The 21,292-nt window shown below is 40.7% G+C and overlaps 1 protein-coding gene across 2 annotated transcripts in view; it reads left to right on the top strand.

The window, feature by feature from the left end:
* GRIN3A (glutamate ionotropic receptor NMDA type subunit 3A) overlaps positions 1-21,292 on the top strand; it is a 170,314-nt gene that overhangs the window by 98,536 nt on the left and 50,486 nt on the right. For both annotated transcript variants that reach the window (XM_019816253.3, XM_045043508.1), the window contains exons 4-5: positions 14,838-14,983; positions 20,496-20,611. In XM_019816253.3, the coding sequence (XP_019671812.3) occupies positions 14,838-14,983; positions 20,496-20,611 (262 nt within the window). The remainder of the gene's footprint in view (positions 1-14,837; positions 14,984-20,495; positions 20,612-21,292) is intronic.

Raw genomic sequence — 21,292 nt, 5'->3', positions numbered from 1 at the left:
ACCCAGGCGCCCCCAATTACTTTTTTTTAAATTTTTTTTTTTAACATTTACTCATTTTTGAAAGAGAGCACAAACGGCAGAGAGCTAGAGAGAGAGGCAGACACAAAATCCGAAGCAGGCTCCATGCTCCAAGCTGTCAGCACAGAGCCTGATGTGGGGCTCGAGCTTATGGACCACGAGATCATGACCTGAGCTGAAGTCGGCTCCTTAACCGACTGAGCCATCCTGGCGCCCCTCCACTTACAATTACTTTTAAACTGATGAAACATATTTAACTTGTTTTAGAATGTATGCTTTTATTTTTACTTTTTAAATTTTTTTTTTAACATTTATTTTTAAGAGAGAGAGAGAGAGACAGAGCATGAGCAGCAGAGGAGCAGAGAGAGAGGGAGACCCAGAATCCAAAGCAGCCTCCAGGTCTGAGCTATCAGCACAGAGCCTGATGTGGGGCTCATACCCACGAACTGCGATATCATGACCTGAACCTAAGTCAGATCCCTAACCGACTGAGCCACCCAGGCACACCCATATGCTTATTTTCTGTAAAAAGTTTATTTATTTTGAGAGAGAGCAGCATGAGTAGGGGAGGGGCAGAGAGAGGAGAGGGAGAATCCAAAGCAGACTGCTTGCTGTCAGCACAGAGCCTGATGTGGGGCTCCATATCTCCTGAACCTCAAGGTTGTGATCTGAGCCTAAATCAAGAGTCAGATGCTTAACCGACTGAGCCACACAGGTGCCCCCAGAATGTATGTTTTTTAAACTCAGTGTAGATTAATTATCATAAGTTTATTTTCAGTTCTGAGTCAGCTTTTGTTTTTTCATTCTCTGCACTATGGGTATATTAATTCATCACTTACTAAGCATTTACTTCTACTGTCTAGTCACTAGAGACACTTCATGGATCTGTTCTTCCAGTTTGCACCAAGCCAGTTTCTGCCTATGAATTATAAATTCATTTCATTCTCCTAATTTGTTTGCTGTGAGGATTACTTAAAGTAGTGGAATCAGAGCCTACATTCAGGTTCAATTCCAGAAGGCACCACACAAGTTTACTGTGTTAAATGCGTGTATGACATAACTCCACCTAGCTGTTCATACTCTTGGCCAAATTGCTTAATCTTGCTGATGCTCATTTTTCTCAACTGCAAATTTTATGAATCGTTGCATTTTTTTTTTTTTTGGTTTGTTTTTGTTTTTGTTTTTTTTTTACTGCTACATGAAAATTTTCTCAAATTTGCAGAAGAAGGAAAAAGAAAATGCCTTTTTATCTCAGCTGACTGCTGCCCTCTGATGCTTAGCTCAAAAAGCAAAACGCTACTTTGTGATTCATTTAACAGGAGCAAATGTGCTGAACAGAAAAGAAAGATAAGCAAACACCAGCTCAGTCATAAACTGGAAGTTGGTCTCAAGTGGAAAGAAAAGCTGGGAGCCATGGTGTAGGCAAGCCGCCGTGGTGGGAGGAGAGGCATCTTCTCCTGGATACATTTAGTCAGAATAGATGCTTGCATCTTTGAGGGCCCCTCCATCATAAGGGCTCAATCCCTGACTCCCTTGAGCTCCAGAGCAAAGACGGATTGCCTATTCAACCATGGCAAATAAAATTATTGGATACAGCCCAAGTCTTCCCCGACAACTAGCCTAGGAAAACAAAAAAATGAAGCAAAAGGAAAGGATTTCTCTTTTTACTGTTACTCAGAGCGTGTCTTTTTGTTTGATGTTTTCCTTTGGCAGCTTCTCCAAGAGGCTGGTTTCCTGGGGGTCCATGCTGTGGGATTACTGACCTTTCCGCTAAACCTTCTACTGTAGTTTTACATCCAACCCACCCTGAATGAAGACCAAATTGGACATACTTTAATATTTCAATCTTCTGAATTTTATAATTAAATAAAAACTGGCATTAAGTTCCTATGCACAAGGATTTGGGTGGAGTTGTGCCAGAAAGCTTACATCACATAGCCTGGAGATAAATTCATTGCTGTTTTCATTCATTTGCATTTAATCAGCCCAGAATTGCTGACTCCAGGTTCAGCAAGGACCTGCCTGCCTGCTCAGTCTGCAGGGTACAGTACTGGTGATGGGCAATGACTCAAGTGAGAAGTTTGAGTTCCACAGTCCAAAGGTCATTTTTCACCTTGAAGGTTGGCTGGATAGCCACTCAATTACATAAACAAAAAGCCAGGGTTATTCTGATGCCACGGGCTTAAAGAAATCCTCCCCTTTTCCGTCAGAGACGTTGGTTCTGGCCTCGGCCGACCCAGTTCATGCCCCAGTTCTGCCACTTACAGTAGAATCACATCTTTGGAGGAATTATGGTTCTAGACTTATTGCATTATGATCATATTTACCTTTGAAAATCCCATTAAGACAATATCTTACATGTAGTTGGGTTCTAGTGTCAGCTGATCAGTATGCATACCAACCGACTCTAGCACTATGGGCTGAAGAAAGTGATTTCATAGCTCTGAGCTTCCTTCTCCATCCATGAACTGGAGTTATTAACAGAAGCTACCTCGTAGGGGTATAGGAAGGCTGAAATGAGATGATGCATGTGGGCATATATATATATAATCAGCACAGTAAATGATAGCTATGGGTATTAGCAGATTGTTAAGAGCTAATTAAGCTCCCATAATCAGCTGTTGAGCTCTGTGTACAATGGCTGAACTCTTGAAGTTAACCATTTTGCAGATAAGGGAACTGAGTCACAGCAGTTAAGGGGATAGCTGGTAAAACCACAGTGGTCAAGAGCATAAATGGAGCCACACAGACCGCCCACCTCTGTCATTCATTGGCTCCATAAGCACAGACAAGTCAGTGGCTCTGTGCTTCAGGATTCTCTTCTATAAAATGGACAGATTGAAAGAATCAGTCTCTTAGGACTGTTGTAAAGATTTAAAAAGTTGGTATGTCTAAAGCGTTGAAATAATGCCCGGCACTTGGTGAGCTATATCATCATTGTCATTGTCATCATCATCACCGCCATCATGTTTATGATTATTCCATGCTTCTTCATTTGAAACACCACTAGTGTGGTAGTACCAGTAGTGAAATCATTCATCTGGCATATGAGGGAGAAATGGACTTAGCTCCACAAGATCACTGAGTGTAAAATGGGGTTTGAAGGGGATTTTGAATAAGACAATCAGAAGGATCTCAGTGAACTGAATAGGATAGGCTGGGATGCATGAAATGGGTGATGGGTATTAAGGAGGGCACTTGTGATGAGTACTGGGTGTTATATGTAAGTGATGAATTGCTAAATTGTGCTCCTGAAACTAGTATTATTACACTATATGTTAACTAATTGGAATTTATTTTGTTTATAATATTTATTTACTTACTTATTCTTCTTTTGAGAGAGAGAGACAGAGCGCAATCAGAGTAGGGGCAGAGAGAGAGGGAGACACAGAATCTGAAGCAAGTTCCAGGCTCTGATCTGTCAGCACAGAGCCTGATGCGGGGCTTGAACTCACGGACCACGAGATCATGACCTGAGCAGAAGTCGGATGCTTAACCGACTAAGCCACTGAGGCGCCCCCTAACTGGAATTTCAATAAAAATGTGAAAGTATTAAAAAAAAAAAAAAAGGGTGAAAACAAATGAAATAAATCAACTAATGTCAAAACAAAACACACACACAAAACAAACAGAAAAATAGGATAGGCAGTTCCAGATGAATACATAAGACATTGAGACCAGGGCCAGAAAAGACCAACAAAGTGACTCATATGAAGGAAAGGGAACAGGAAACAAAACACGTAGGTAGAACATTCGTAGCACAACAGCAATAATTCCCCTATAGAAATCCTATTATTCTTTGGGTTACTTTCTCTAGTGTTTAAAGGCTGGATACTATAAAAGCCATGATAATAGGCCCTCCCTTGTCTTACAGTACATGACTCAGAAATATACCACAGACTTACAGAGGCCTAGTAAATGAGTACTGCAGTGCCATTTCATGCGTGTTGCTGAACAAATTTAATTGTTTAAAGAAGGAAATAAAGTCTGGGAACTTACAGTTTCCTAAATAGTAGATGGGGAACTGTTACTGAACATGACACACCAAAAAGAAGAAATAACAATTACTTTTATCAGCCATATTCATTTGGGAAGGGATTACTTATTTAACAGGATTATATTTGAGCCTGAGTTAGGGTTTTTCAAGCTTACCTTTACCTTATTTGTGGGACCTGGAGCAAGTCCCTTCATTTTCTCATTATGAGCCTAAATCTTCCTATGGTACAGATCAGGAATGTTTAAATACAAAGACTCTGGAGTCTAACTAAGTTCAGAATCCTCCTGTATGTTTATTGGCTGAGTGATCTTGGACAATTTATTTAAATGCAAGTCTTAGTTTCTTGTATGAAAGTTGGAGATGATAATAAATACCTCATAGGGTTGTTATGAGGCTTAAAATATATAAAGGCATGTTAAAGTTTTAGCATAATGCTTGACATACAGAGAGTGAATAATAAATAGAAGCTACCTATATTGTTAGCTATAAAAATAAGTAAATGGACTAAATGATCTGTAGCATGTCCTCCAGCCTGGACTCCATAGTTTTATAGCCTTCCCGACTTTGGCGTCTTTTTCCAAGTTCAGTCCCTAGGCCCCACCTGTAACTCACGTTACAGTGACAGGAGCATTAAGATGGCCGCTATGGCAGCAGAGGTGTGTGTGAAGATGTGGGGATGCTGGCAAGCAGGGGAAGGATCGGGGTTCAGTCCTTCTACAGCCACCCCAAGACTGCTAGATATTGAGCACAAGCATTTGGGCCCCGTGGGATACAGGATGAATGTGCTTGTTTTTGGGAGCTTGGCCAAACCATCTAGCTTATTTTTTGCCTTTTATGAATAGAACACAGAAACATCATACTGCTTGCACCTTGTGAATGGAATAATATGCATGAATGAGTTTTGTAAACAGCATAGTTCAAATGTTGCTGTTTTTGCTGCTGTTGTTATGACCGTGATAAATACCTTGTTTAAAAACCCAAAGCGTATAGGCTCTCGGTCTTATGTCTTTAAACTGGCACTTGTTCACATTAAACTGAACAAGTCTTGAGGAGTGCCTATCATATCTATAATTTCTCAGAGAAGACGAATCTTTCCTGAAGGCAGTATAAACTAGAGATTAAGAGCACAGGTTCTCTGGATTCAGTTCCTTGGTCTGCCATTTTCTGGTTATATGGCCTGGGGCAAGTTGCTAAACCACTTTAAATTTCAGTCTCCACCCATCCTCCCACTCCCCCACCCCCTCCCTCATCTTTAAAATGGGGATAATGATTATATGTAGCACAAAAAGACACTGTGAGGATTACATGAGGTGATGAATTTAAGATTTTGGCACAATGCCTGGAATGAAGGAAATACCCAATAAGGGTCAGCTGTTACCATTATTAAAATAATGAAGGGAATAATATAGAACTCATAAATACCTGCAGCTTTGATGAAACAGCAGCTACATGAAGTCTGCATCAAAAGGATGAGGACTGGAGGCACGTGGCAAAGAGAATGAAATGAAGGAAACATCTCCGCTAGAGTGATCGGGTGTGTCACTGGCCAATTCTCATAACTTCAGGCCTGTGCAGACGGCTTCAATGGCACCTGCCCTGGAATTTAAGATTTAATTCAGAATTAGTCCCAGCATCATACGAATGCTTCAATTTGAAATTCTGTGACCAGAACTTTTCGATTACTGGCCCTAAAAAGACACAGAGGACTTGTAGTTGCCGGGAACGTCCTGTCGGGACATTGATACTCCAAGCAGCTCGAAGTGAGATGTGCTGTCCAACTAAAGCCTAAATCTGTGCAGCGCCAGGAAGCCTGCAGAGATTTATCAGCCCCACTTCTGTTCATTCACCTGTGAATGTGGCATCCCTTAAATGATCAATGGGGTTTTAGAATGGAGTAAAGTTTCAAGTACGGGAATCAATGAAATAGATCAATATTATCTATACCCTGGTCTGGCAAACATTTTCTGTTTGGGCCAAATAGTAATATGTGAGGCTTTGTGAAACCATAGTCTCTTTCACACCTACTCAACTCCACTGTTGTAGAACAAGAGTAGCTATAGACAATATGTAAATGAAGGGCACGGCTTTTGTTCCAATAAAACTTGATTTACAAAAGCAAGCAGCAGGCCAGAATTAGGCCATGCAGCATAGTTTGCTAACCTCTAGTTAGGGTTTGGATGCAATGACTCAGGTTGTCAGAAGGACCTGGACTAAACCTCATCTAAATTAAACATGATGTCAGAGAATGATGTTGACTAGAGATTAGCTGACCTAACATAGACGGCTTCAGACTAAAAATCAAGAGAGGAAGTAAAATCCTTACATTTAAATGGAGAGCCCAGCTTTCGTAGAAGAAAATAGGATTAACATGGAAAAAAAGAATTACAACATAAAGTGTGCTCAGTAATTCACATTAGAGAGAGACTGAGCGGGGCTCAGGAACATTGTTTCCAGCCTCAGTTTTCTGTATTCTGATGTTCTGAGCATGAGTAATAACTCCGTGAACACATATCCCTGTTTGCTGGGAGGAGTCTTGGTGGGTGTGCTCTTCCTTTGTAATAATCAGTAGTGACCCCTTTTGAAGAAGTGTCCAGTTTGCAATATACATTATATGGCCACACCTATAATAACCAAAATGATTTTGAAATTGTAGCATGTGTTATTTAAAGTTAAGCTTTAACTCCATGTGTTATTTAAAATTAAAACTTGGACAATAACATAAGTCTATAAAAGCAGAATGTAGTACTAGACAGGGTGAGAGCTGCAAGTCATACAGAGTCAGATTCAAATCTTAATTTATCACTTTCTGCTGGTCTTACACAATATGCAGAATCTCCCTGAATCTTAACCCTTCAGAGGTAATAATAAATAATAAAAGTAACAATCTCATTACATTTAAATGTATTAGCATACAGTAAATATATGAAAATATTCACTGTTATTATTATTATTATTATTATTATTATATTCGAATGGGTAGATTGATTAGGTGGGGCATAGAGTCATCTCTCCTATACAGAAGATAGGCTTCAAGAGGAGTGATTTCCTTTTCTCTGAAAACTTCCAAGCAGAGACTTAATAGGCACTTAATAGTGATGTTATAAATAAAGTCTTGCTACTCCAACTGTGGTCCATGAACCAAGGGTCAGCATCAACTGGGATCTTGTTAGAAATGCAGACTCTTGGGGTGCCTGGGTGGCTCAGTTGGTTAAGCGTCTGACTCTTGATCACAGCTCAGGCCATGATCTCATGACTTCTCAAAATTACCTTGAAGGGTAGGGGTACCTAGGTGGCTCAGTCAGTTAAGCGTCTGACTTCGGCTCAGGTCATGATCTCACACTTTGTGAGTTCAAGCCCCGTGTCAGGCTCTGTGCTGACAGCTCGGAGCCTGGAGCCTGCTTTGGATTTTGTCTCCCTCTCTCTCTCTCTGCCCTTCCCCCGCTCGTGTGTGTGTGTCTGTGTGTGTGTGTGTGTGTGTGCGCGCGCGCATACTCTCCCTCTCTCGAAAATAAATAAATGTTAAAAAAAATTAAAAAAAGAAAAAGAAATGCAAACTCATGCTCCAACCTAGACATAGTGAATCAGAATCTACATCTTAAAGAAATTCCAGGTGGTGTGCTTAGCTTTGCTATAAAGGATTCAGAAATCAATGGATGATTACAGTAGGTGACTTTTAAAGCCCCTCTGAACTCTGAGATCACTCCATATTATAGAAGCCACAGGTTTTAAGTGGATAGAATTATGGCATGGGGAGGAGCTATGGTCTCAATAACTAGTTTATTCCTTTCCACCGGGCAGGTTAAGAATTCCCCTCTCCACTCAATTCCAAAGGACATTAAACCAAGTCTAGTGACTACCTGCCATTTATTAAAGTACAATCTCAGAAAAATACAAATGTAGACCTTAAATGAAAATACCCACCATGAAGACTGTTTTTCAGTCTAAAGCATCATATCTTCTTGAACATAGCCCCTTGATTATTCCTTGAGTTCGCTTCCATTTTGTTTTGAGCACTTCTCTGCTTTCTCCAAAACGCGTATCTGATTTTTCTCCATGCAGGTGTTCTGCATAGAGTTCCATTAATGCTGAATAGGTCACATACAGATGGATAGTTTAACCTTTGGTATTTCCCCAAGGCCTGAAGAGGTTGAAACAAGTATAAACAGAACTGGAAGAGCTGGCAAGATATTTAGCTGGAACTTTAAAGAAATTTTTCTCTCTCTGGGACTTCCCGGTGATGGCTGTAACACAGCTCAGCTGCTCCAGCTCTTTGTATACTTCTATCTTCCCTCCTTGATGCAGGCTTTCTGGCATCCCTGGCTGTTTGAATTACAAACCACATGGACACACAGGATGGACTGTGCTGGCCCATCGGTTGCATCCATTCTTAGATCCCTTTTCTGATTCCGTTATGCTGTGACTGCTGAATAGCCCATTGCGTTTTCCCATTAGAATCGCACACGGAGAAATTTAAAAAGAATATATTGTTTCAGAAGAATTAAGATAAGAATTAAAAAGAAAAAAATAATTTTTATGGGGAAAGACAACATGAAATGTGACAAAAGTATCAAGTTTGTAATGTGTCTAACCTAAGAGAATGTTAGATTAATAATGGTGATTTATGACACCATTCTTTGTCAGGCATCTGCTGTGTGCCAAGCACTATGTTTGTTGCATAACCATGATGATGATAATGATAATGATGATGACAGTAATAGTAGCTAACATTTGTTGATGACTTGTGACCATACAAATGAGATAGGCATGGGCCCTGCCCTTGTGGGAACTTACAAGCTAATAGGAAAAGCAGACATTGAACAAATAATTCCAAGTTTTATCAGTACTATGGCAGGGTATAGTGGGAGAGTGTTACAGGTCGCCTAATCTAGACTAAGGGTCAGTGAAAGCTTCTGTGGGGAAGCAATGTTTAAGAGTTAGCTACACAAAGGAAAGGTAGGGTTGAGGAGAAAGAGCATTCTGGGCAGAGTGAAGACTATGGACACAAGAGCTCTGATCAAGCAAAAAGTATATGTTGGAAGAACTGAGAGAACTGACTAAAGCTTAGAGGACCAGGAAGAGAGTGAGGACATGAAACTGGAGAAGAGAAGGCAGAGAAAGGTTATGCAGAATCTCGGAGTTCTCATGAGGAGGCCAGTTTATCCCAAGGGCAGTGGGGAGCCACTGATAGGTGTTAATAAGCAAGTGAGTAATATGATCAGCTTTGGGCTCTAAGATTACTCTGACTGGACTGCAGGGGAAGAGAGGAAGTATGCAGGGGGCAGAAATGATGGTGGCTTGGCCCAGAGAGGTGGCAGTGTTTGTAAAACATCTCCAAAGTAGAGTAGGGCCCCTGTTGGGCTAATAAAATGCTTCCTCCCATTGGAGTCTGGTTATTTGTGTTAGTGTTGAAGGAACTTTCCCTTCATAGGCATTAGAGCCCTATGAGCCAGATTCGGGAGCCCATTAGCAAAAGGCAACCCAAAGGCATGGAAAAGAAGACACACAAAGGGCTAGTTCTCCGCTGGAATATGAGCTTGGATCTGCTGGTTTGTGACTCTTTCCCACAACATGGGAAGGAAAGAAGCACTGATGCGTTCAGTTTGTCTAGAAACAGTTTGTAGGCCATAAAAGTATTGTCACACAGAATGATGTGCGAAAATGGACTTCTGAAATGGATTCTTTTCATATATAAGACAAAAGTATTGAATTACTGACCTAACATCCCTTTACCTTAAAAGGAGGGTTCATTTTGAAAGCTGGAGTTGTAAGCTAGATTGTTAGCCCCTCTTGTGCTAAGTAGGACGACAAAGCCCTCGCTTCACTCTGGGTTCAAAGAAGAGTTATCAATCAATTGGTCAAGCATTTTAATTGAGCAACTATACAGTGAAAGTCATTGGAATACAGTGGTTAATCACATGTTTATCACACACAGCTTCCAGTCCAGTGAAGAAGCTGAAAGTCTAGACACTAAACTGTCACGCAATTTAAGAAGTGATCTACTGTGATAGATTCTAGCAAAGAAAATTCTGTGTACTGTGAGGGCTTACAGAAGGAGGGTGTGGTGCATGCAGCAAGTTAGGGAAGTGAATGAACTTCCCTAGTTAGGGAAGTGAATGAACTGAGATGTCAGGCAGGTGGAGAGAAATAGAGAAGTGATAGAGCAAGTTAATTTGACAAACGTATAGCACACCTGTTGGGTGCCAAGTGTCATATAAGTCACTGTGATATGCAAATGAATGAAACTCAGTCTGCACGTGGGGGGGGCGGGGCGGGGAAGAACCTGGGCTGAGTCATGCTAATTGCTAGCTGTGAGAATTAGATTGTCACTTTAACTGCCCAAACCTCAGCATCTTAATCTGTAAAACAAGAAAATCACATCAATCTTGCAGGATTATTGCGAGAATTAAAAATATTTAGAGCCAGGCAATTAAGTCACAAGTTTTGTAATGACCACACTCTTGCCACACAAGAGTCAGTATGACATAGTATCAGAAGCAGTGTTCACATTGTTCAAAAAGTCACTGTTTTCCATCAGACTGCCTACGTTCAAATCCATGTCTGAAATTTACTAGCTCTATGACCTTGGGCAAAAGACAAACTATCTAATCAGTAGTGTCTTCATCTATAAAAGGAAGAAAATAAAAATACCTCATAAGTTTCTTGGGAGAACCAAAGGAAGTAATGCACAAGAAGAGTGGAAGATGGTTAAATAAACAGCTAGACTACATATTATATACATGCAAGGTGCTATACCAGCACAGATAAAGAGTAAACTGTTTATGGTTTTGTTCTAGATAGGACGGTGAAGCTAGTTAAGACAAAAGATTTCAGATAGAAAGACTTGGTCTGGGCCTTAAAAAATGAGTAGGTGTTGAGCAGACAGAATGCTGTTAGCTTTGCCTTGCTCAAGCTACAGGGCTGCAATTTGCAACCGTGAGAATGCCAAGAGGGGTCTAAGGCTTAAGGAGAATATTTTAAATGTGTATTGATTTATTTTGAGAAAGAGAGCATGCATGCAAGTGGGGGAGGTGCAGGGAGAGAGAAAATACCAAGCAGGTTCCGTGCTGTCAGCTAGGAGCCCGACACGGGGTTTAAACTCACAAAGTGTGAGATTATGACCTGAGCCGAAATCAAGAGTCAGATGCTTAGGTGCCCTGAGAATATTTTAAAAGACTAGTGAGTTTATTGTAATAAGCATCTTCTCTCCAGTTGCTGCCATGAGCCACAAGGCAAGTTAATAATAGCATGGGCTTCGGCAGTCGGTTAAGCGTCCGACTTCGGCTCAGGTCATGATCTCGCGGTCCATGGGTTCGAGCCCCGCGTCAGGCTCTGCGCTGACAGCTCAGAGCCTGGAGCCTGTTTCAGATTCTGTGTCTCCCTCTCTCTCTGACCCTCCCCTGTTCATGCTCTGTCTCTCTCTGTCTCAAAAATAAATAAATAAATATTAAAAAAATTTTTAAAAAAGGGGGGGGGGGCGCCTGGGTGGCTCAGTCGGTTAAGCATGGGCTTTGGAATCAGACAGGCTTGGGTTCTAACTCAGTCCCTTCTGCTTATAACTGTGTGCTCTTATGCCAGTTACTTTGCTTCTCTAAGCTTCATATCACTGATCTTTAAAAAGGAAGTAATAGGGGCGCCTTGGTGGCTCAGTTGGTTAAGCATCCAACTTCAGCACAGGTCATGATCTCACGGTTTGTGAGTTTGAGTCCTGAGTCAGGCTCTGTGCTGACAGCTCAGAGAACTGGGCTTCAGATTCTGTTGTCTCCCTTTCTCTGCCCCTCCTCCACTCTCTCTCTCTCTCTCTCTAAAAAATGAATAAATGTTAAAAAAAATTTTTTTAAGGAAGTAATAATAGTGCCCCCTTCATGAAGCTGCTATGAGGAATAAACAAGATAATGCATGTAAAACATGTTTGGCACATAATAAATATTCAGTAAATATTAGCTACTGTTATTGTTGGTGCCTCATTAAGGTTATGCTGGCAGAGAACATTAGAATTTGTTTAGTGTATGGACAGTTACATTAAACACATGCCTTATGCTTTATCACCTACTCAACAGTGGGATCTGCAAAATATAACATAAACCACCACATTCCCCTATGTGGGAATGATTGCAGGTTTCTACCTCTGTGGCCCCAATAACTTTGAAAGTCATACAAAGTAGGCCCTCAATAAATGTTGAATAAATTAGTGAGGAATTTGTTTCACTGATCATAAAATAAACTTTTCTCTAGTTATAGACATGAGGCATACTTCTGTAAATCTATAAATAAATAAGTACCCCTGTAATTTCACCAGCAATGGGACGACCATTGTTAGTATCTTGATACATTTTCTTCCAAAGTGTGTGTGTCTGTGTGTGTCTGTGTGTATGTGTGTGTGTGTAACATATATGATATATGTTGAGGATCACAACACTTAAAGTAACTATATAGATATTTAATTTGATCATACCATACAAAAGCTTTTTCTCCATTTGTCATATGAGCATTTGTATTGTTTTATTAAATATGCTTCAAGGGCATCTGGGTGGTTCAAGGGCAATTCAGTCGGTTGAACATCCAGCTCTTGATTTTGGCTCAGCTCATGATCCCAGGGTCATTGGATTGAGCCCCATGTCAAACTCCATGAGCATGGAGCCTGCTTAAGATTCTCTCTCTCTCTCTCTCTCTCTCTCTCTTTTTCCTTCTTAATCTCGATCTCAATCTCTGTCTCTCCCTCTGCCCCTCTCCCAGCTCATGATCTCTCTCTCCAATAACATATATATATATAGATATATATAGATATATATCTATATATATGCTTTAAAACATGATTATACATTGCATAATATCCTATAAGGATGGCCATGTAATTTATTATTTATTTTATTGCCATATTGTTAGGTTTTTATCATGTTACAAAACTAATTCATCTTAAATATAAGTTGTTACCATATTTAGTGAGTCCTTAACCTTTTGGCATTATTGACAACCTGAAAGCCTAATTTATTAATAAATAAATAAAACTGTAAACAAAAAAAAAAGAGGGGTGCCTGGGTGGCTCAGTTGGTTAACTGTCCAACTCTTTATTTCTGCTCAAGTCATGATCTCATGGTTCATGAGTTCAAGCCCCATGTGGGCCTCTGTACTGACAATGTGGAGCCTGCTTGGTATTCTCTCTCTCTACCCCTTCCCTGCTTGTGTTCTCTCTCTTTCTCTTTCTCTGGCTCTCTCAAAATAAACTTAAAAAAAAGAGAAACTGTATTATTTTCTTCATCAAAGAAAATTCCTATTTAAATAAAATGCTGCCTGGGCCACCTGGGTGGTTCGGTCAGTAAAGCAATCAGCTTTGGCTCAGGTCATGATCTCATGGCTCATGGGTTCGAGCCCTACGTTGGGCTCTGTGCTGACAGCTCAGAGCCCAGATCCCGCTTCAGATTCTGTGTCTCCCTCTCTCTCTGCCCCTCGCCTGCTAGTGCTTTGTCTCTCTGTTTCTCAAAAATAAATAAACATTAAAAAATTATTAAAAAAAAATAAAATGCTGCCTACAATTTCTCATGAAGCCCAACCATGGATTCCTGTCCCAGGACTTCATGTCAGAATCAATAATATCAAATATGTTAACATGAAGCAGAACACAAAGTACGGGAACTATAATTTAACAGTTGTGGAGAAGTATCATCTCTAAAATACTGCTGACTACAGGATATTCAACTATTTTTATAACGTGGCCCAATCCCAGTTCAATCTTATATTGGAAATAATCTTAAATTTAGATGCTACATTAATATTTCTGTACAACTTTCATGAAAAATAGTGTTGCACGTGCTGTATCTTTATTACCCTTGGTGACAGAAAGCCTCTGCAGAGCTCCCAGGGTGCTACTTCTCCCCACTGCAAGGTTGTGGACTATATTAGTGTGAGAACTATTAATAGTGTGTCTACCCCTGCTCCCCTTCTCCTCTGTGGCTCCTAACTGTCCCACATCCCATTCCATTTGAGCAAGTATACAGCATGATTCAGCACTGAAAAATACAGTTATCTAAAGGAAAGAGATAATTTCATAATTATACCAAATATAAATTCAACAAACCTAAAATATAGCATAAAACAGATAAACAGATGTATTCACTGCTTTGGATTGGGCATATTTCAATCTCAAGATCCAAGGGTTTGTTGTTGTTGTTGTTGTTGTTGTTGTTGTTGTTGTTGTTGTTAAAAATTTTTTTAACATTTATTTATTTTTGAGAGAGAGACAGAGCATGAGCAGGAGATGGCCAGAGAGAGAGGGAGACATAGAATCTGAAGCATCCTCTGGGCTCTGAGCTGCCAGCACGGAGCCCAACGCAGGGCTTGAACCCACGAACCGTGAGATCTTGACCTGAGCCAAAGTCAGACGCTTAACCAACTGAGCCACCCAGGCACCCCTCAAGATGCAAGGTTTTATCTTGGCCTTTGTGTAGTTCTAACCAAGGAGCACAACCTTTAATTTATTATCTTTATACCTTTGTCTGATATGCAATTTATAATAGGCTGACTCCACATGCCAGTTTATACAGTGTCTGAAGAATTTTGATAGGTTCTCAACATAAAGTAAAAAATTGTTTTATGTCCGTTGTTTCCATACATTTGCTTCTGAAGTTGGAACAATTACTTATGTGAAAGCTAGGATATGAAAGAGCAGGTACGTATCTGCACATTTCTATGTACATGTTAATGACGATGTGTGTTTGGAAAATTCTAAATCATTATTAGGTCCCAAAGAATGATGGAAGAAGAAAATTTTGAAAACAATTCTAAGAATAATTTATATTAAATATCTTTTTTTTTTCCTCCCTCATAGCTACATCATCCCTCTCAAGGCTTCCGCTTTGGAACTGTCCGGGAAAGCAGTGCTGAAGATTATGTGAGGCAAAGCTTCCCAGAGATGCATGAGTATATGAGAAGGTACAACGTCCCAGCTACCCCTGATGGAGTGGAGTTTTTGAAGTGAGTGTCAACCTCTTGGGTTCAAAAAGTTCTCACTGAAAGAGAAGTCTTAGCTACCAATATATATAGTATGTGTTGGTTTTTTAAAATGACAGCTAAATATACCCACTTTGTGTTCAGTAATGCCTCACACTGTGTGAGATTGAGAAGACAGTATGGAATAGTGTGCATTTAATTATGTGACCTAGATTACTAGTTACCTGCATAGTCCCCAGTTGGCAGTAGCTTTGCTCAAAGTGCCAGTGGGGTCATTAGCGTAGCAGATGGTGGGGGAAGTAAATGTTGGCTTGACATCACCAAGGAAACAATGGTGCTGAAATGATCAAACAGTCAGGGAATGTGGCCAGAGGATAAAGTGTCCCAAGGCAACCCTTCCCTGCACGGTGAATCTCTAAGCCCATGGACTGTCTCCTTTGGCCATAAGGAAATGGAATTTATCTTAGAGATTTCCTGTAGAAAGGAAATAAGATAAAAGGCAATGATTCCCATGCCTGCATTCTTCTCATCAGAATTTATGAGAAGCAATCAAGAGCAATCACATTGCCATGGCAGATTATCAGAGCCTGTAATTCAACGAAGCTGAATGCAAAGGAGGATGGTGCAGTTAGGGATTCGCTCATGTAGTCTGCCTGGGAGAAGGGGATGAATGGCTCCTGATAGGCACCACAGCATGAGGGTGAGCAGTCCCATCTCCCTTGTGCCTGATGGTCTCAGGACAATGACATACATTCAAGCCTCCAACCCCTAAAATTGTGCTGCCCGGGAAACTGGTTTATCTATGGTCAACCACAGTAATCCTCCCAATGGATGAAGGGACTTGCCACTTCAAATTCTCTTTTAAGGAAGAAGGGAAATAGGGGCACCTGGGTGGCTCAGTCAGTTAAGCATCTGACTTCAGCTCAGGTCATGATCTTAGAGTTTGTGAGTTCAAGCCCCACATCAGGCTTTCTGCTGTCAGTGCAGAGCCCACCTCAGATCCTCTGCCCCTCCCCTGCTCATTCTCTCTCTTTCTCTCTCTCCCCCCCCCCCAGAATAAATTAATTTTATAAAAAAAATAAGAGAAATAAATAAATAGCTTCATGGGACATAAGGGCTTTATGTTTCTCAAGAACTCTGGTGACAGGCCCCTAAAACTACTTACAGACTTTTTACAGAGTCTAGAGAGGAAGCCTTGGGTTCTCAGATTTATAACATTCTGTAGGGTGTGTAAGCACTAGGAAATGGCACTATCAGTTTTGCAAGAACACTAAAATGTTAGAGTCCATCTGTAACACAGAGTGTAGTGCTCCTTTGCCTTCCAGCCCTTCTTCAGTACTCTTCTGTACTTCAAGCAAATTCATGGCTGAGAGAGAGAGTAAGATGTCAGGGAGATGGCAGTGGCTCCCAGCTAGATAGTAATCTGACAAACTGGGCTCTTTTGGCAGTGTGAAAGAGCAAGATGAGCCACTACTGTGGCAGTCCCCAGGCCCACTTGACTCAAGCTATTCATTTATTCTGGAAGCTTCACCTGAGAAGGCCCTGGTGCTCAGAGTTGTCTCCACTCTAGTCTGGAGAGATGAACTCGTTAGAAAAGCAGGTACACAACTGACACATGAAAAAATGCTCAACATCACTCATCATCACGGAAATACAAATCGAAACCTCAATGAGATGCCACCTCACACCTGTCAAAATGGCTAACGTTAACAACTCAGGCAACAACAGATGTTGCAAGAATGTGGAGAAAGAGGATCTCTTTTGCACTGCTGGTGGGAATGCAAGCTGGTACAGCCACTCTGGAAAACAGTATGGAGGTTTCTCAAAAAAATAAAAATAGAACTACCCTACGACCCCACAGTTGCACTACTAGGTATTTATCCAAGGGATACAGGTGCTGTTTCGAAGGGGTACATGCACCCCAATGTTTATAGCAGCACTGTCAACAATATGCAAAGTATGGAAAGAGACCAAATATCCATCAATGGATGAATGGATAAAGATGTGGTATATATATACAATGGAGTATTACTTGGCAATCAAAAAGAATGAAATCTTGGGGCGCCTGGGTGGCTCAGTCAGTTGAGCATCCGACTTCAGTTCAGGTCATGATCTCACAGTTTGTGGGTTCGAGCCCCGTGTTGGGCTCTGTGCTGAAGCATAGAGCCTAGAGCCTGCTCCTAATTCTGTGTCTCCCTCTCTCTCTGCTCCTTCCCTGCTCATGCTCTGTCTCTCTCTCTCCTTCAAAAAATAAATAAAAATACATTAAAAAATTAAAAAAAAAAAAGAATGAAATCTTGCCATTTGCAACTACATGGATGGAACTAGAGGGTATTATGCTAAGTGAAATTAGTCAATCAGAGAAAGATAAATATAATATGACTTCACTCATATGAGGACTTTAAGATACAAAACAGATGAACATAAAGGAAGCAAAAATAATTTAACAGGGAGAGGGACAGAACATAAGAGACTGTTAAATAGAGCACAAACAGAGGGTTACTGGAGGGGGTGGGTGGGGGATGGGCTAAATGGGTAAGGGGCATTAAGGAATCTACTCATAGATTATATATAGCTATATATATAATAATCTATATATAATATATCTATACTCTATATAGATAATATATATAATTATATATAATATAATCTATATATATAGATTATATATAGCAAATCATTGTTGCACTATATGCTAACTGATTTGGGTGTTAAATAAATAAAGAAAGAAAGAAAAGAAAAGCAGGCACAGATGAAGACACTGAGACCTTAAAGAAGCAACTTGTCCATGGTAATCTAACTAGCAAGTGGCAGAGTCTGGATTAGAACCAGGTGCCTAGAATCCAATCACTGCTGCAGGCCAGTCTAGGAACCATAACAGAAAAGCAGGTCCTTGATATTCAAAGAATAGTCCATGTTCCAGCAACATCCATGTTCCAGTTAGCACTTGGGAGTTTGTGAGAAATGCAGACAGATCCCATCTCAGAAACTGCATTTTAATAAGCTCGCCAGGTGGTTCACTGATGGAGGTAGGTGAAATTGTTATACAGGCAGAATTTACCATTAATGCCCTCTGACTCCTTATCTTTGGGCTTCTCTCTCTACTTTTGGCCCAGTCACTGGGTATGCTCTCGGCCACGACTCCAAGAAACCACAGTCCTTGTATTACCGACCCCGCCCCAATATCCCAGAGCCCTGACCTGCAGAACACAACCTCTAGAGTCACCTATAGTATATGTATTATTGTCGTGTATGTATTATTTTGTGGTGTGGGTATTATTAAGTGAACTCTCAAAAAGACAGCAGGATTCTATAATGGGAAAAACAACCAGGGGCCCTGCCAACTGTAAGGATGATTCAGCCAGTCTAGAAGCTGCTTATACCTGGATCACACCCAGCCACATCCTCACAGTGATTCAGGGCCCCATGGGAGTCTGTGAGCTAATTGCTTCTTGCCTTCCTGTGCCATAGACACCTGTCATAACTAACTCCACTTTGCAGTCCAAAATCAAGAGTAATTATTTAAGGATACCACTGAGACTGGACCTCAGCAATTACTGGTTAGAAAAACTGAACCCCAATTTTTTTCTATTGTTATTGCTACCTCAAATATTTGCAGAGTGTTGGTAAATGGTAACTTGTTGCTGTGTAGCTCCCAAGGTACATTCTGTTTCTGTGGCAGTAAAACTTTTATTGGAGAAACATCTTTCAGCTTGATTTTTATTTTATTGCCAAGATTGCATTAAGGTTCCTCATCATCAGCTCCTAGGAGACAGTTCACATCCTCAACCCTTTCTGAAGCTTCCCACAGCTGTGGAGCTGAGAGATGTTTTTTCATTTTGGTTAACATTAAAGACAGTCCTCATTGCGACTTAAATCCAATACCCCTGGAAAAGGGAATGCATTTTGAATAAGCTGTTCACTTCCTGGAAGAGTAAAAAGAGGAAGCAGTGGTCATTGGCATTTAGAAGGGAAGTTGATCTGTTTACTCTGTGTCCATGTAAATATGTACTTCCTTCCCACTGATGAATCTTAGAGGGGTCTATGGGTGTCTTTTGCTTTTAGATTTTTGATGGGCCCTAGCTATGTTCTATTCTGAGTTTGAGGCCACTCCACTGTACCGAATTCCAATAGACTCATCTTTGGCTCTAAGAGAGGAATGACTGAGCCCAGATGGAATAGAGAAGGGTTGTTCTCTTTGCCAAAATGGTTGGACAGCCCTGAGGGTCGGAAAGCCTTTCTCAAATGGATGTATGTCCTATAACTTTCCAAAAAGGATTTGAGGTGGCTGAAAACAAGAGTCATTGCATACACTGTAAATAGTTACTTTGGAAACTCCTCCTTCCTTGCCTCCTTTCTAAATGGGAACTCATCCAATGCTCAAACATCTTCCTCTTCCTCTGCACCATCTCTGTGCCTACATTCAAAAAATGAGAACACATGAAGAACGCACAAGGCATCTGTTGGCATCTTGAGCCCAGTCCACGTCTGATTCACTGATACAGGCCAGGGACACCTACCTTGAATGATTCTTGCCAGAACCACCTCCTAGGATGGGAGTGAAACGTGATTCTCTGGAGATATATTAATAAAGCAGATCACTGAGATCTATTACCTGTGCTTCCCCTCCCTATTTATTGAATGCTAGCTCATGGGCTTTAAAGAGACCTCAACCATCTTTTCCCTAGGGGTGCCAGATCTCATATTGGTATTTCCTTAATATGTATTCCTAAATATGAAATGATGTCTGATCTCTGAAGAATATGATAGTGATCATAACAGAAAGAAATAAAATTTTCCATATATTGATTAATGAGACCACCTGGTTCCAACACTTACTAGCTATGTAACCTGGATCAACCTGCATGCAACCTGTACTTTGACTCTCTGAGCCTTGTCATCTGCTAGAATGGGATAATACCAACCACTTCAGAGTCATTATGAGTGATATAGGGTGCAGAGAATAATAAATACCATGTCTTGCACAAAGGAATCATTCAGTTAATGTAAGAGAAATGAACCATGGGGCACCTGGGTGGTCAGTCAGTTAAGAGTCCAGCTCTTAGTTTTGGCTCAGCTCATGGTCTCAAGGTTCATGAGTTCGAGTCCTGTGTTAAGCTCCACACTAACAGTGCAGAGCCTGCTAAGGATTCTTTCTCCCTCTTTCTCTCTCTACCCCTCCCCTGCTTGTGCTCTCTCTCTTTCTCAAAGTAAATAAATTAATTTAAAAAAGAGAGAGAAATGAACCTTTCCATTTAATTCACAGTCGCTCTGGCTTTGTTGTTGGATTTAGTAGTAATAAAAGGAAATGGTAGATAAACCATTGGAAAGATGTCATGCTGTCTTAGAAGAGTATCTGTTTCCCCTGCTCTGTTCTCTACGGGTCAGGGAGTTGTCAACAGGCTGAGTCAGCAGCTACCTAGATTGGGCTGCCCTTTGTGTCCAGGTTTCTGTCCCCTAAACAAAAACCAGCTGTCAACCTTTCTGTCCATTAATGAATCATTTTTCTCTTTTCTTCTCTTGGTCTTAAATATAGGAATGATCCAGAGAAACTAGACGCCTTCATCATGGACAAAGCCCTTCTGGATTATGAAGTGTCAATAGATGCTGACTGCAAACTTCTAACAGTGGGGAAGCCATTTGCTATAGAAGGTATTAGCCAGTCACTCTCGATTCCCTTTAACACAGGATGTGCTCAGTTTGCCAACCTCGCAAGTCAGAAACACAAAAGTCAGAGGCAAAATGCTATTCATCTTCCCTTGTTTTCATTTTCAACTCATAAGCACTTAGCTATTAAGTTGCTGAACTTAGGAATTTATTTTTCACCTACCCCACAAAAATTTATTCGCCCAATTACTAAAAAAGCAACAACAAAAAACATTGCTGTTACCCAAATGATGTTGCTTCAGATTATCTGAGAGGGGTGGCAAGCTGACAGTGTAACAATTTTCATTTAACCTGTTTTTTCTTATGACCAAATCCTTTAATGAATCCGGCACGAAACTAGAATGATTGCATTCTACAACTGGAAGGACCTCAGTGTTGATTTACTCCAATCTACTTGTTTTATCCACAAGAAAATCCAGGGACATTACATCATTTTTACATAATCACACAATTAGATGATTATCCTGGAATAATCGTCTAAACCTCCTGGTTCCTAAACACATGCTTTTCCACTAGCTGGGAAAACAATAGAAAAATCTCCTTCTATGCCTTAGGAACCTTTAAGAGTCCTAAACAAAACCTTGTTTGGGACCTCAGGTTTGCCTTTCTCCCCACTGGCAGCAAATTTTGGCTCCCAACGTGATCAACCAATCAGTCAAACTTCAG

The sequence above is a fragment of the Felis catus genome, chromosome D4 (assembly GCF_018350175.1).
Source record: "Felis catus isolate Fca126 chromosome D4, F.catus_Fca126_mat1.0, whole genome shotgun sequence".
Taxonomy (NCBI): domain Eukaryota; kingdom Metazoa; phylum Chordata; class Mammalia; order Carnivora; family Felidae; genus Felis; species Felis catus.
The sequence above is the reverse complement of the archived record's forward strand: the minus strand, read 5'-3'. Positions and strand labels throughout refer to the sequence as shown.